This window comes from Antechinus flavipes, chromosome 3 (assembly GCF_016432865.1).
Source record: "Antechinus flavipes isolate AdamAnt ecotype Samford, QLD, Australia chromosome 3, AdamAnt_v2, whole genome shotgun sequence".
NCBI classification, from domain to species: domain Eukaryota; kingdom Metazoa; phylum Chordata; class Mammalia; order Dasyuromorphia; family Dasyuridae; genus Antechinus; species Antechinus flavipes.
In genome coordinates, this window is record NC_067400.1 from 542,693,959 (window position 1) to 542,711,422 (window position 17,464).

Genomic DNA, 17,464 nt, shown 5'->3' on the forward strand with positions numbered 1-17,464 from the left:
CAACTTACATTCTAAACCTGATGTCATACTTGGCTGTCTTATTTTTTTTTTTTTTTTGACAAATTAAGTGTCCATTAACTAAAGTGGTTTTTAGGATCGATGACTTCATTATTAGAAGAGGTTCCAGTAGTGTAAAAGTACATAGTCCTGGGTCAAATCCTGCTTCTTCCTCTTTTACTTCTGTGGTCTTAAGCAAGTCACATAAGTTTTGAGCCTTATCTTCCTTATCTATGAAATGAAGAGTTTGGTTTCCTGAAGTTACTTCTAGCTCTAAATCTATGATTTTATGAATTAATATGAAACAGTTTTTTAATTAATGTCAATAGTCTTTCTTATAGCCATTTCCTATTTTTATGATATTAAGCCAAAATAGCTATTTTAATTGCTTTTTCTCATTTCTATTTTCATTGTTTTATATTTATTTTTATCTTGGCTATCTTAAAAATATATTGAATTTTTGGGATAGTTGGTACTTATCATAAGCCAATATCTTTATTTATTTCCTCTCTTGCTCAATTCATTTAGAGGCCTCCACAATATCTTCCAAATCTTTCCTTCGCAAGTGCCATTTTCCAGCCAAAATAGATTACTTGTTCCCTGAACTTGATGTTTTATCTCCTACCAGAAGGAAAGTAAACAGATTCATGACTTGTCTGACCCTTGTGGCTAGAATGTGCTCCTTCTTTGACTTCATCCCATGGAATCCATGTCTTCATTTATATCTGAACCTCTTGTATTATCTCTTCTTTGAATCTCTTTTCTTTGGTTTTTAATATGATCTAGAACCATATTCAAGAAAATTAATGAGTTTTTTAAGATAGTATTTATTTTTCCAAACACATGCAAAAGTAGTTTTCAACATTCACCTTTGCAAAACCTATGTTCCAGATTTTTTTCTCCCTCCTCCTTCTTCCCCCCAAGACAGGAAGCAGTCTAATATACATTAAACATCTGCAATTCTTCTAAATGTATTTTCATATTCGTCATGGTTGCACACACACAAAAAAATCAGATCAAACAAACAAGCAACCACAACGAAAAGGTGAAAATACTGTGCTTTGGTGGCACTTTCCATCACAAATCTATTAGAATTGCTTTGAATCATCTCATTATTGAAAAGAGCCAAGTCCATTATGGATCATCACATAATCATGTTGTTGCTGTGTACAATGTTCTCTTGGTTCTGCTCACTTCACTTAGCATTGGTTCATGTAAATCTTTCCAGGCCTTTCTGAAATCAGCCTGCTACTCATTTCTTATAAAACAATAATATTCCATTACATTCATATACCACAACTCATTCAGCCATTCCCCAACTGATGGACATCCACTCAGTGTCCAATTCCTTGCCATTACAAAAAGAGCTGCTACAAACATTTTTGCACGTGTAAGTCCTTTTTCCTTTTTTATGATTTCTTTGTGATATATACCTAGTAGAGACACTGTTGAATCAAAGGGTATGCAGAGTTTTATAGCCCTTTGAGAATAGTTCCAAATTCCTCTCCAGAGTAGTCGGATCAGTTTACAACTCCACCAACAATGTATTAGTGTCCTTGTTTTCTCACATCCCCTCTAATATTTATCATTAGCTTTTCCTGTCATTTTAGCCAATTTGAGAGGTATGAGGTAGTACCTCAAAGTTATCTTGCTTTGCATTTCTCTAATCAATAGTGATTTAGAGCACTTTTTCATGTGATCAGAAATGGCTTTAATTTCTTCATCTGAAAATTTTTTGTCCATATCCTTTGATGTTGGAATCCTTACTAACTGCTAAGTAATTAGAGTTGATCTAATCTTACAAGAAGTTGTTTTGGCCAGAACCTGAAACAAGGTACTAAGTAGAACTAATCAAGACAAGGCTTGTGTTCCCACCTTTACTCATTGGACTCCACAAGTATGCTAGCTTCACAAAGTACACTTTCTAACTTCAAGAGAGTTCACACCTCCCTTAAAGTCATTGGGCCAGAGAGCACTATGGGAGAAAACCCATAATCCCATTTTCTCAGAAGAGGCAGATAAAAAGCCAGCGATGAAGGATCTATGGCAGAATACATTTTTCCTCTTGGCTGGCTGATTGCGCTAGACTCGAGAGAAACGACTCTGCTGCAGAGAACACTTTTGGGATTTCAGTGGAGCTACGCCAGAAGCCCTCTCTCCGCGGCAAGTTGGTGCTGGGCTCCCCAGAAGGAGATAAGAGAGATCTTCCATCTCTGTTGGAGACAGAAGAAGGCAGAGGCAGAGGCTGAAGGACAGAACCTTTGGATTTGGAGACATCCGAAGGGCTCTAAGCCTCTAAACCGGCTGTGCCCAGAGAAGAACAAACTCCAACATTTGAACTCTAACATTTTGGCGCCCAAGCGTGGGAACCAAGGACCCTACTTTCACTGAAGAAGTCTCCAGTGACCAGGAACTGAGTGAGTACAACCTTTTTTGGCTGAAATGGGACAGATCCTAGGTAAAGATTCTCCATCCCCCACCCCAACCCCAGACCCACCCAAGAGTGGTGCTATAGAAAGCCTGCTTAAGCTGATAGAAGATCAAGGGCTACTTGTAACTTGGGGACAGACAGCTAGACTTCTGGCTACATTAAAACGCACCTGAGTGTGATACTTCACAGCAGGAGGAATTAGGTGATTCCACATCTCATGACCCTCCCCCCTCAATTAACCCTTCATGGGTGGAACAAGGGGGAGGGAGAGAGGCAGAAACACAGTCAGCTTCTCCTGTAAAGCAGAATTTGACAAGATTAGAAAAAGCATTAATTAAAGCAAAAAATGAAGGAGAAGATATATCTGATTTTATAAATGCATATCCTGTGATTGAAAAGATTGACTCTTCAGGTCAAAAAGAGAGAAAATACACTCCTTTTAATTTGGAAAAAATTAAAGATTTGAAAAAGGGTTGCATTCTTTATGGGGCTACATCATCTTATGTGAAGATGTTACTGGATAATTTGTCTTATGAAATCCTAACCCCGAATGACTGGAAATCCATAGTGAAAACTTGTCTAGAACCGGGACAAAATTTATTGTGGCTTTCGGAGTTTCATGAATTATGTAGGGTTCAAGCCCAACGCTATAGGCAAACAGGAGCTATTGTACAAGTTGCTTTTGACCAACTAGCTGGAGAAGGTCAGTATGCAGAGAGTTCAGAACAGATTTATTATCCCATAACAGTGTATGAGCAAATTTCTAAGGCTGCAATATATGGGGGCTAGACAAAAATGCTTCTTTAGAGGAGATCATTAGACGCTGTGCCACAGTGGGCACAAATGCTTATTATGCCCAGACTATGATGAACATGGAAAGACAAGGTCCTTCTTGGCAGAGGAATTCTAGAGAAACTCGTCGATGTTTTCATTGCGGAAAAATTGGACATTTGAGAGCTCATTGTAGAAATGGAGATAGAGTGAGAAGACAGGGTGAGAGAAAACCCAAAACCCCATGTCCAAAATGTAACCGAGGCTTTCATTGGGCCTCTAAATGTATATTGACCCAGAAGAATGAGAGGCAGGGCCAGCTCCAAAGTATCAATCAAAGGACAGGTGGGGCATGATAGCAGCTGAGGTTACACCCAGAGAGACTTTAGAAATTCAGAACTCTGATGTCATCAACCAACAGAAAAGCAATCAGGATTACAGTTGGGAAGAATACAGGCCTTTTAAGACAACAAGACAATATCCAATGCAAACAGCTCCAATGTAATTACCAGATGATGAAGAGAAATCCCAAAAGTGGTAAATAGAAGAGAATTAGATAGGTTAACTGCTTGGGGAAGAGGATCTGCTTATATTCCCACAGGTGGAAAAGGAATCAGATGGCTAACAATGAGACTGTCAAAAGAACTTTAAAATCTTCAGCTTTCAGTTCCTGAAAAACCAGCAAGAATCACTGGATTCCCTGAGATGAAAAATTGTTGATGAGACTTTTTGCAGTACTTCAGAGCTTACAGGAATTATTAGATTCCTGGCGCATGAACTAATGGACAATGGATTCCTTATGGACTATTTCTAGGACTTATGGACATTTGTAAATTTTCAGGTCGATTTATGTTGTTACATTACTACTTGCCTGTGTTATATTACTATGTGCTTATGTATTTTAAGCAATTGCAAGAATCATTGGATTTCTTGAGATGAAAGATTGTTGATGAGACTTTTTGCAGTAGTTAAATTTTCATGTTGATTCATGTTATTTGTTACATTACCACTAGCCTGTGTTATATTGCTGTGTGCTTTTGTAAATTATGTATAATGCCTCCCATATTGATGGATTTATGTATACCATGTATATCTGTTACAAAGTTCTGGCCCATATTGATGGATTTATGTGTACCCCCTCAGAAACCCCCTATGTTTTAAAACAAAAGAAAGGGGGAGATGTTGGAATCCTTACTAACTGCTAAGTAATTAGAGTTGATCTAATCTTACAAGAAGTTGTTTTGGCCAGAACCTGAAACAAGGTACTAAGTAGAACTAATCAAGACAAGGCTTGTGTTCCCACCTTTACTCATTGGACTCCACAAGTATGCTAGCTTCACAAAGTACACTTTCTAACTTCAAGAGAGTTCACACCTCCCTTAAAGTCATTGGGCCAGAGAGCACTATGGGAGAAAACCCATAATCCCATTTTCTCAGAAGAGGCAGATAAAAAGCCAGCGATGAAGGATCTATGGCAGAATACATTTTTCCTCTTGGCTGGCTGATTGCGCTAGACTCGAGAGAAACGACTCTGCTGCAGAGAACACTTTTGGGATTTCAGTGGAGCTACGCCAGAAGCCCTCTCTCCGCGGCAAGTTGGTGCTGGGCTCCCCAGAAGGAGATAAGAGAGATCTTCCATCTCTGTTGGAGATAGAAGAAGGCAGAGGCAGAGGCTGAAGGACAGAACCTTTGGATTTGGAGACATCCGAAGGGCTCTAAGCCTCTAAACCGGCTGTGCCCAGAGAAGAACAAACTCCAACATTTGAACTCTAACACTTTGACCATTTGTTAATTGGGGAATGGCTTTATACATTTGAGTCAATTCTTTATATATTTTTTAAATGATGGCTTTATCAGAAACACTGGTTATAAAAATTTTTTTTCATAGCTTTCTGCTTCCTTTCTAATCTTGACTGCATTAGTTTTGTTTGTGCAAAAACTTTTTAATTTAATATGATTAAAATCATCCATTTTGCATTTCGTAATGTTCTCTAGGTTTTTCTTTGGTTATAAATTCCTTCCTTCTCCAAAGATCTGAGAGGTAGCCTATGCTTTGCTCTGCTAATTTGCTTATAGTATTACCCTTTAGGTCTAAATCATGAATCCATTTCAACCCTATCTTGGTGTAGGGTGTTAGATGTTGGTCAATTCCCAGTTTATACCATATTGTTTTCCAGTTTCCTTGCAACTTTTGTGAAATACTGAGTTCTTATCCTAGGAAGCTGGAGTCTTTGGCTTTATCAAACACTAGATAAGTAATGAGTTTTTAAAGAAATCAATTCTATAATCAGAGATTTGTTCCTCTGTCTTAATACTTTGTCTTCTGTTTAAATGCACTTATTTCTGAAAATCCTAATATTTAAAAAAGTTCTATAAATGCTTTTTAAAAACTGAACCTACCCTGCATTATAATAAAAAAAGTACAGTCAAGCTAAAAAAATGAACATATTGGCAGTACACTGACACCTCTCTTCTGAGAAGAGGAATCATTCTTTGCTGTCAGTCTTCTGAAGTCATAATTGGTCACTGCATCAGTGTTTTCATATGATTTTTTGCTGTTTTTTACATCATTGTGCAGATCGTATTGATTGTCTTTATCAATTCACATAATCTTCCCATTTCTCTGAATTCTTTATATTTGTTGTTTCTTAAAATATATTCAGTTGTATCCATATTCCCTAGTTTATTGTGATCTGCTATAATTAAATAACAGATATTTATTTATTTGCCTTTTTTTTTTTTTTTTTTTTGCTGAGGCAATTGGGGGTAAGTGACTTATTCAGGGTCATACAGCTAAGATGTGTTAAGTGTCTGAGGCTAGATTTGAACTCAGGTCCTCCTGACTTCAGGGCTGGTGCTTTATTCACTGGGGCTAGTTGCCCCAGCTATTTATTTTTTATAGAATCTTTCCTGTCTTGCTCTTCTTATGGCATATAACTACTTAGTGGTATAAATAGCTAGAATTTAGTTGTCACTTTTAAGGCTTTGTAACTTGATTTGCAGATATCTAATTTTATCCTCACAATTACCCTGGAGAGCCAATTGAACAGGACTATAATATTTGTTTTATCTTCTGGGGACTCTTGAATGTTCTTGATTTGTGGGGTGATAGATATTTTATTGTAAAAGAGCCTATAGATGGTATTTTGTTTTACAGAATCAGTAAGCATAATGTAATCTACCTTCTCTATATTTTTAGTAAACTATGAAATGTGTTCTATTGTTGAACATGGTAAGTAAAAGTCTACTTGTTTCATATGCATTCTGACTCAAAAATATTTTGTATAAATAGAATAGGAATAAATTGATACTCATTGATGTTCTCTCAGGCATCTTTTTTTCAGTATTTGCAAAGTCTGATTTTTTTTCCCCTTATCTTTTTGTGTATTCTCTATCTTCTGATGCTATGTATGTATTATAGTCCCACAATACTTTCATGATCCCCTTTTTATATATTTAGTTTAATTCAATGATCATTCTTAACTTTAGTGTTTTCTGCCTCTTTTTTAAGTTCATCAAGAACTTTTTAGGTTCAAGTATTGTTAATTTACCATCCTACATGTAGGAAACAGTGTATTTAACTGTTTTTAATTTCTACTATTTTTTTCTCTGCAGTATGAGACAGTATTAGCTTATCATGGCCCATCATCCTTCTTAAAGTTTTATAAACAAATAAATATTCTACCCTTTCTTGCCATCTATCTCTCTTTGTCAAATGTGTCAGATGTTTGCTCTCGGATGCTTTCTGGGCTTTTTTGGTCTTTTTGTTGTTAGCAGTTAATTACACTGATTTCTATTGGTTAAAGATCTGGATGACATAGATATCATTCGATATCATTTATGTTATCTATTTCTCAGTTTACTTACTTAACCAATTCATAAATGAATAATTTCTTTTGTATGTTATATCTTTTTCTGATTATTTTTCTTGGGTTTTTGAGGGGTTTTTTGAATTTTAAAACTAATATTGATCTTAGTTCTGATGAGTTAATGTTATGACTAGGGCTAACTCCCATGTAAATAATAAATCTTTTCCTCTATGTTAAAATGCATTATAATCTATCTTATTCTTTATGGTTCTATTTAGTAGTCCTTGCATTAAGCATCTACCAATTTTTTCCCAAAAAGTGTTTATGAAGCTTCTGTGTAATTTCCAAGCCTTTAGATTATCTCTTTGCTTCTCTCTTTATCATACTTTTCCATGTTTCTTCCCATTTTTACTTTTTCTCGCCTTTGAATTTAAGTCACTGAATATCAGAGTGTAATTAATTTGATACGGAGGATCTTAACAGGTTCTTTGTCAAATTTTTCTCTCAACCATCTTCAGACACTGATATTGGTATATATTTATTTTCATCATAGTCTTTCTACAAATAGCTATCATTGACATTGTAGCATGTAATGATCAAACATTTCATGCAATAATGTTTCTTGTTTCCTGTGGTTATATGTTAAATATCTTCCCCAGCTCTTTTTAGCAAAAGAACCTGAGAGCAATCGTTTCATTTAATTAAAGCTTTTTTCTTTTATTTATAGAAGAATGGCAAGATTGATATCATTCAGCTTCTTCAGGAGTATATCATTAGGCAATTATCTCAAATTTACCAGTAGTCAAATTGAAATCTGTGAACAATCTAAAATCAAACAACAAACCCCAGTGATTCTTAGTTCCTCTGTCCCATTCTCCTTTTTCTGCCAGGGTTGGGCTACTCTGAAGACTGGCTTTTATTTTTCTTTGTTGCATAGATTGCTGTAGCCAAAAAAATTCTTTATCTGCTGATCAGTCAATAGGTGATGTGCTTTACCATAATTAGCTAGATTAATCCTTGGAAAGTAGAATTGTTATATTATCAGGCCATAATTGAAATTTTTTAATCATGGTAGAACCTGCTGAAACTAATCCAGGGTCATTATACCAAAGGCATCAGAATAAAACTTTGTGGAAGGAATCATCATATTTCAGATAGAGAAAATTGTGATTCCATTTTCTTGGAATCCTGCCATAGACCATAGTATTTTAAAAACTATATCAAAAGATAGCAACAACTACTGATATCATTGCTTTGTCCTTTGTAATTTTAGTGGAAACTTATAGTATCTCTGTTACAAAAAAATCCTATTTTTTTATTTCATATATTGTTAGTTATATCAAAAAATAGCCTCTTTTTAAATACTCTTTTTTTTTTTTTAACACAGATGAATGTTGTATTTTGTCAAAAGCTTTTCCTACATTTATTGATTTTTTTTTTGTCCTTAGTATGATCTCTTATATTTGATTTCCTTAAAGTTGAAACTTCCCTATTATAAGAAATATGAATTAATTTAAGTCCTAGGACTGGCTATAAGAGGGTACTAGGTGTTCATAAGTATAATTAAGAGTAAGAGAGGAAATCCTCAAAAGAGAGCTAGGTCCAGAAAAGAGGAGATGTTATAATTACAATGATGTATTCACAATTTTGTTTAGAATAAAATTGTTAAGAAGCCACTGGGCTTTTTGTATGGACATCTTTTCCTAATTCTATGAAACTACAGCAATATCCTTGATATGACTTTCCTCTTTGGGGTTTCTTCTATTTGTACATCTGCTGGAAGGAAAGAGCAGGACCTTGCATTATGGGATGCAAAAAATGACCAATTTGCAATAAAAATCACTAAAGCTAAGCCCTGAACCAAAAACCATTTATAAATGAATTTAATGAATGGGACCTCAGATCTTTCTTATGATCTGCGAGGCCCTTCTTCTTCAAGGCCTTGGTTCTATAATACTTGATACCCAAATAATATAGATGAGAGAGTAAAATAGAGGATCTCATTGGTTGACAGACTTATACCTTGATCCTCCAGATGAACCTACAGTCTAAGACTGGTGATGACCAGGGCCAAAAGATAGGCAAAGACCGATAGAGAGAGAGAAAGAGACGATCAAAGGTGGAGTGGGACACCAAAATGGGGAACTCCCCATATCATTAGATTATCTTTACCATTCTGGATTTCATTACTATGATAGGAGAAAAAGGATGGAGGTCCTCCAGCCAGCTTCTTTTGGTTAAGTAAGTGAATTGTAACTTGTAGCTTAAAGTTTGGGGGCCTAATATAAGAAAGAATCTATTTAACTTTATTTAATTAACTCTAAATATAATATAGGTAAAATATTTACTAATATTAGCTGACTAAATTGAATAAATGTCTATCAATGTACAGGTATACCATAGGTAATTACTACCCCTACGGAATCACACTGAACTGAATAATACTAATTGGAATAAAAAAGGAAGGGTTAGAAATAAAATAAAGGTTAAATCAGTCATTTGACACAGCATAGGAAAAATTTGAATAATAAGACTTTTGGAAATATTTGGCCAAGATATTGTGAATTTAATAAATTCATTTCAACAAACATTATTTGCTATTAAACATGAAACTAAAGAGCTTACATTCTATAGAATGGATAGAATGCTAGCTTTCTCATTTAATTGATACATTCTGTTGATTGTGTGCTTGTTCTTATGTATTGTTTCTATAGTGCAGTAAGCATTATCTAATAAGGAGTAACAATACACTTTCTGAAAGTTAACAAAAAGATCTTATTTTGGAAAATCAGGTTGGTGAGTCAGGCTTGACTTCAATTTAGAGCAGAAGCAGTTCACCTCTGCCTTTAAGAATTCTTTTCCCCCTTCATCCTGAGCTCTTTCTCAAGCCTTCTGGATATAGAAATGGTATCAGTGATATGCTCTTTATTGTTTAGGCTTTCCTAAGTCATGGTACAGAAGATATAAAGAGATGATTGGCTATTCATGTCAGAAAATTTTATAAAGAATTTCTTTATTTGTCATCTTTCCCTAGTTATACATTGTAATGACAATAGTGGTTTCACAGTGCTGGTAAATTCAGCTTTTCTTCAATCTGTTAAACCCCTCATTGGGTCAAGCAGTAAAAAGACCAAAAAAAAATTAAAATTCCTTGCCCACAAGGATTTAACATCATATTAAATGCCTCTAGGAAAATAGGTTGCTTTTACAAAAATGACTTGAGTTTTCTTTAATTCTTGTAGGCAATATCTTTCTAACTAAATCACAAATTCACATTACTTAGGATAACCCACAGGTCTTTAGCACAGTGTGGGTAGAGCAAATGTTTGTTGACTTAATTTTAATCCACATGCACGGAGAATTGGACAGTTAAACAAAAATTTATCTTATGACTATAACCATTCATTCATTAATATTTGATCCATTTTATTACCTAACATCTTAATTGTACTGATTAGGGTCATAGTAACATTTTGTAAATAAAGTGTGCTTAATATTTCAGAAGTGCCTTCCTGTACTGCTTCTGGATTATGATATTATGGGATGAAATTAAGCATGAGGTCACTTCCAAATTTCTGATATTAGGTATTCAAAGATTGTCTCTAGGGATGTTTCCCACACTCCTTAGTTAGTTCTTTGCTTTATAGTTGAGGTATTGTTATGTAGCAGATTTTTCTTAAATAAGAAATTTTACCTGTTTTGTATGAGGATTAGTAAAGAAGGATGAAAGGTAAAATTTATCATAAGTTATTCTTCTGATACCCCCTGCATACAGGTGTCTTAAATTAATCATATAACTCTAGAATTTGGAAAAATGTGAACCTTTCAATAAAATCTTTTGAAAATATCACTCTTATTTTGATCATATTTTTTATTCCTTATAGAAAATAAGATCATTTTATTGCCTGACAACTTGAAGTCATTTTACAAAGGAAACTGATTTGTTTGTATCAAAGGTTTTTAAAATTATTTCTTTTTAGTTTTTTGCTTTACTTTATATAGCAATGGAGAAACATTAAACTCACTGATATTATGTCATGTATTCTTAAGTGGAGATTATTTCTTCATTTGAATTTTGTGGGAAATTCTCTGATTTTCTCCCCCTAGACATTGCCTTTCTGTTTTAATATAATATCTGCATTTCAGGTGATGCAAAAACTTTTTGGAGGGAGCTAGAAGAGGATGGGAAAGTGGACTTGATATTTGAGCATGTACAGAATGTTCTGTTGTCACTCAAACAAAAGATCAAAGATGGGTCAGCAACAAATCAAGGTATGAAGAAAGAGTTTACATTCAAGAACAGTTGAATGAAGGATCTGATTGCCCAGTGTGGCCTGTTGGTATTCCAGTTATAATGAAACTTATCCCTAATACCACTAGAGAATAACAAAATAATTTCTTATGTTTATCATTTTTGCTTTGGTGGCCCATTCACTTTTAACATGTTGTGGGCATTTGGGGCTATGAGGACAAGGTACTCTTGAAACTACTGGGCTTTTTATCTTTACATTGTCATTTAAAACCACCTTACTTGGTGGTCCTTTGGAAGAAAAACTCAAAGCCCATACTAGGCTTGTGCAGTGCATTTATCCAGTGTATGAATTATCTTTAACAGTCTGGATTTGTTCCCAATTTTCTCATTCTTTCATTGTTTTGAAACTTTGTTCCATCTTGAACTGTTTGTTTTGTTTGCTGATTTAGGGATTCTCTTGATGCTTTTACCATTTGTAAAATGTTACCATTTTACCATTTGTTATATTTAATCAAGAACTGAATAGTCCTTCACGTTCCTGTCCCAGGCCTCCATCTTCTTCTCTTTTTTTTTTTATCACAGAATATATCCAAGCCATGACCCTAGTGAATGAAGCAGTTACAACAAGTAACACTTTTCTATTGATAAAGGGTATGTACATTTGATTTTAACACCTACTCTTACATGATTTAGGTATTTTCTCAGCATGTCAGGCCAGCCAACTTTAATGTGGTATGTTAACTAAAAACAGCAAGAAATAGGATATTAGATCCACTTTACTGAGTTCATATAAATTATGACTTGCTTTATGAAATGAAGATTACTACAAATTCAGTTCCTACCAATAGATCTCCTATCTACCACCTTCCTTTCATTTTCTCCTCAAATGCAATAACAATATATAACACCATCTTTTAATAGGAAAATATAATTGTCCCTGTAGGTTTATGGGTCCAGTTTTTTAGTGTTTACTGTGTTTGCATACACGTGTTTTCAAGGCTATATATCATTCTTTCTAACACTTACTAACTTGACTTCAAAGGGAGTTGGCCTATATCAAAGTGATTGTAGGAGAAGAGAGAATATAAATCTCTATATGACAAAATAATTATCTAGGAAGCTTTTTCTTCCATTGTGAATTTATTCTAGAATTAACAGATGTAAAGGAAATGTAAGATATTGAACAGATTTTAATTAAAACTGCAAATTGTCAGCAAAATTCCAGACATTTAAAATTCAATCAAAACACTTATTATACAACAACCATCTGCAATGGACTATGCAAAACTCTGGGCTATAGAAACAGAATGAAACTTTTTCTGCCCTATACACTGAGGGGATAAAGCATAGACACAAATCATTTTTCTTTGTAACTTCAGTCTAATAATGTTATGAATATGTGGTCAAGCTTCACTAAAATGTTTAAAGGGCACTTTTTTTTTTTTTGACTACCAAATCCTTATAAATTATTTGCCTTATAAAATGCAGATGACTACAAATCCTAGCATAACCAGAGAATTAAAATGTGTTTCTAACTATAGTACTCCCCTGAGGTTAGGTACCAATCACCACCACCTTTCATAATAATGTTTTGTAGCAAGCTGTTGCAAGCAAGTACCCTCCATAAACTTAATGAAGACCGGCTGGTTTTTTTATACCACCAGACAGACACTGACTCTGACATGTAGGAGACAAGGAGAGGTAGGTGCAACCTCACTCACTGATAGAAGAAGCAACTTTGTTTCCTTGAAACAAAACTTGTACAACTTTTCTTAAAAGATGAAAATGTTAAAATTTACTTTTTAAGTTAAATGCAAATATGTCATTAAATCCTTATTGTTACTCTAAGAGGTATATGTTTTCTAGTTTAGAAAAACCTTTTAAAAATAAATTATGATCTTCTCTAATTTATTTCTCCATTAGTAAATATTGTTCTTTTGAGACTCAGAGGGACTAATGACTTGCTATGTTTGACCTTGAGGTTATAATAAGTTATCAGAAATAGAACTCAGCACTCTCTAGGCTGGGCCTAAAGCCCTGATTATTTCTTACGATATAGTTCACGAGCCTATAATTACATAAATGTAATCTGTGCCTTGTCCTGTAAAAGTGAATTAAAAGACTATTTTTAAAAAGAAAACATTGTACCCTCCCCCATCCTATTTAATTATTAACTGAAAAACCAAAAGGTTTAAAATTATTTCCATTTCTGACAACTTATCTGCAAATCTTGTTTTACTCAAATATATTAAAAATACATTTTCAAGTGGCCTGTAGAAAAATTAATGTAGAAAAAATGTGTTCTCATTTATAGACATGGAATTCTGGCTGCTTTAATTATTCACTGGTACCTCTGCAATTCCCATATTTTAAATTGATTTTCTTTTGTTTAATCAGATTTCTTGTGCTTTTTGGGATTCCTATAATATAATTTTATTAATAATTTTTATCATAATAATTATAACTGATATAGGGCTTTTTAGGTTTACAAAGCACTTTCTTTGCTCACAGGATTACTGGAAAGGCAATCTGGTGTAGAGGAAGGAATGCTGGCGGTGGAATCAGAAGAGACCTGATTTTGAACCCTGGCCCCAGGACTTACTAGTCATGGGGCCATGAGCAAATGGTGTTAACTTCTGTGAGCCTCAGTTTTCTCATCTGTAAAGTAAGGACAATACCTGTAGTACCCATTTCACAGAGATACTGTGAAGATTAAATGAGATGATCTGTGTTTAAGTGCTTTGTAAACCTTAAAGCATTATTTACATTTTTGTGTATACATACACACACATACACATAACTAGAAAGGGATGTGATAAGATTTATGACTTCATTGGTATAAAAAACTGTTTCTACCAATGTACATTGGGAATTTAGAATATTAGACAGTTGCCTGAGTCACTGAGAGGTTAAATGATTCATCTAGGGTCACAAAGCCAAGATGTGTCATGGGCAGAATATGATGCCAGGTCTCCCTGACTCCAAGACCACTTCTTTGTTCACTAGCATGCTGCCTCATATACAGAGTGTATATCTAACTATTTCTCTATCCACTTGACCTTTCTGTATGATTAATCTGTATCAAAGAATCAATGTAACATAATCATATATATTGGGTTGAGGATATTTTTATTTTGAAGGGCCATTGACTTAAAAGAAAAATCAGGTCAAATCCACACACTCATAAAAATGAATTTAATTTCTTCTACAAGAATATGAAATAAGTGAACTGAATAACATTCCTTCTATTACTTAAATGGTATGGTACTATGAAATATAAAACACATCCCTTTAAAAAATTAACATAGAACATATAAATAAGAAATGTGATAGATAATGAATATAAGTAAAAAATGAAGATGTGCAAGGGGAAAGATACAGGGGAAAAAAAAGCAGATTTAAGGAGATACATTGATGAATACATAAAAAGATAATCACATTTTAAGAAAGAGAAAGATGCACAAAGAGTAATGTAGACATTTCAGAAGCATCATTCCATGATGAGACCTTTTATGATTTTGTAGCTAAAGCAATTAAAGTTTATATTGTGATTTTACAACTGTAAGAATGAATAGGATATATACTTACCCTAGTAATTGTTCCATAGTATACATGGGATGAAATTAAGCATGAGGTCAGATTTAAGCTTATCAAATTTTTCTACTGTCTGCCTTTCCTGTCTAATAGTTAGTTTTTTTTTTTTTTTTGGGGGGGGGGGCGCTAATCTTAAAGTCTTTCTTGAGTTGTACATTTCAGGATACTCAATAGGGATTGCAGTGAAATGATTTTTTTATGTTGGCATGATTTTTATTCACATTTAAATTTTTTACATAGATGAGGATATAACTGACAGAGAAAATGAGCAAGAAGACAAGACAGGTGTTTTACCTCCAACATCACATGAAGAATCCAATTCAGAAGACTCCTTGATTTTGTATGTATATAAATTAATTTGTATAATTAATGAATGTTTTTATGTCTCATTTTATTTTAAATTGAAATTGGGGTTGATTTTTTTTTTTTACCAGAAGATGCTTTAAAAGGTAGCACTTGAAAATTATATGTGGCAAGTGCTAGTCATGGCATTTTAATAAAAGGTTATTCCAATTTCTGCATCCTTAACCATAATTTCTCTTTGTTTTTACATTTATTTTTTATATTTTATATTTATTTTAATAGCACAATGAATAATGTTAAAATGGTCATCTCTGGGTTGTGAGTGAGAAGTTATTTTTTCCTTTGTTCTTTCTTATAAAATGAGAGTAAGAAAAGAATCTTAAGAAGATTAGTAGTCTCTGGGCAGGTCAAGGAAATCACTTCAAGTTGCTAAGCTCTTTCTGAGGTAAGAGGAGGGGAAGAATACAGGGCAGAAATTTGTCTCAGGCCATTAGTGTACAGTCAGGCAGCAAGTGAGTCTAAGCTCTGATACTCAGTCACAGGAGATTTCTATATAACATTTTGGCAGTAGAACCCATATTCTTGCATTATTTCTGGGAAAAAAAGCTATAAAGTTGTTGGGTTTTTTTCCATTTGAATATTGAAATGATGAAAATTCTTATCATAAATTTGTTGGTGAGGTCCAGTTTTGAGTATGGAAGTATATTTTATTTTTAAAATATAAAATAAGTATTCAGATATCTCAGCTTTATTTGAAAAAAAAAAATGAAGCCTATCAAAATAATTTCTAAGAAAACCCCTAGGTTTTGATGGTTTTCTAATTACTTAACCAAACATTAAGTAGGTTATAAAAACAGTTTTACCCAATTTGTTCTTTCCTGTGAGTAGAGAGCAGCCAGAGGGTGAGAAGCTTTCTCTGTCTTAGCTTCCTCTATGTGATGAAAAGAGAGTCATAAGATTCTTCATAAAGAAGAAGACTGAAAGGTCATCTACTAGTCCAGGCTCCTCTACATCCAAGATTCCCTTCAACGACCTTCCTTACAGGTGGTCATGCAGCTTTACTATGAATCATTTTCTGTGATGAGGAGTACATGATGTTGAAGTATATTCCATTATTAAACAGTTTTTCCTCATTATTAATCAATTTCTGCTTGATCGTAGTCCTGTATCTGCTTTCTAGAATAACTGTTAACTCTCTCTTTTGCATGTAATCTTAAAGTGTCTTAAGGTAGCTTCCTTGTCTGACCTTAATCTTTTCTTCTTGAGGTTAAACATAGATTCTTGGCTGGATCCTCATATGAAATCATTTTCATACTTCTCACCATTCTGGATATCCTTTGTGTCTTCTTCTGAGGGTCATTGTCCTTCTTATCATGTAGCACACAACATATAACAGAGCTTACTAACTACAGGCTGACCTACCTAGAATAGAATGTTCTCTCTTATTCTTCGGGCTACTATACTTCAGTTAATGTCATCTAAGTCAAATTATCATTATTTTAGCAGTGTCATTATATTGTTAGCTCATTTTGTGACGGTAGTCAATGAAACTGTCTTTATCAAATGGACTTCTATCAGCCAGGTCTCCTCCATTCTGTATTTACACAATTGATATTTTTGAACCTAAATGTAAGACTTTGCTTATTCCCATTAGAATCGTAGATCCAGAGCTCAAAGGGACCTTAGACTTGACAAATGAGGAAACTGAGGCTGAGAGATTTGGTATCTTACCCAGGGTCACACAGCCTGAAGCAGGATTCAAATCCAGACTTGCTGACTGTAAAGTTCATTGCTCCAAGCTCATGTCATATTGCCTTCATTAAATATCATCTTATTGTCCCAGCCTGTTACTGTAAGTATACAAAATATAAGATATTTCCTGGACTTAAGTGAGCAACCAGAAGCTATATGGCCCCTGAGGGCCCCCTCTGTGTAGAAGCAGGTATGATAAATGTTAACTAGAACAAAACTCTCTCTGCTTTTAGATTTGAATTGTAGCCTTGGTTGCTATCACTTGTAAAAAATAGTTTTGTTCTTATAGTTCATTCCTTGCTTTTTGGTTTTCTATGAAAATAACTGAGTTTCTAAAAGTTGGGCTTCTCTCTCATACCATATGCTATTTTCACATTGACAATAATAATTAAAATGGCGATTGGTGCAAAACCAGAAAAATATGAGCTCATCTCTTACACTTCGTTTCTAAATGACGATATTCTAGCATTTTCTACTTTTCTATTTTTGTGACCATTTATATCACTTGCTTGAGATTACAAATTTACTTTTAACATTTTTCCTTACTCAGCAAAA

General features: G+C 34.0%; 1 protein-coding gene across 1 annotated transcript in view; it reads left to right on the plus strand.

Moving 5' to 3' along the window:
* SETDB2 (SET domain bifurcated histone lysine methyltransferase 2) overlaps nucleotides 1-17,464 on the plus strand; it is a 105,112-nt gene that overhangs the window by 10,383 nt on the left and 77,265 nt on the right. Inside the window, exons 3-5 of the mRNA XM_051990716.1 lie at nucleotides 11,155-11,280; nucleotides 11,843-11,911; nucleotides 15,095-15,194. Coding sequence (XP_051846676.1) covers nucleotides 11,155-11,280; nucleotides 11,843-11,911; nucleotides 15,095-15,194 — 295 coding nt within the window. The remainder of the gene's footprint in view (nucleotides 1-11,154; nucleotides 11,281-11,842; nucleotides 11,912-15,094; nucleotides 15,195-17,464) is intronic.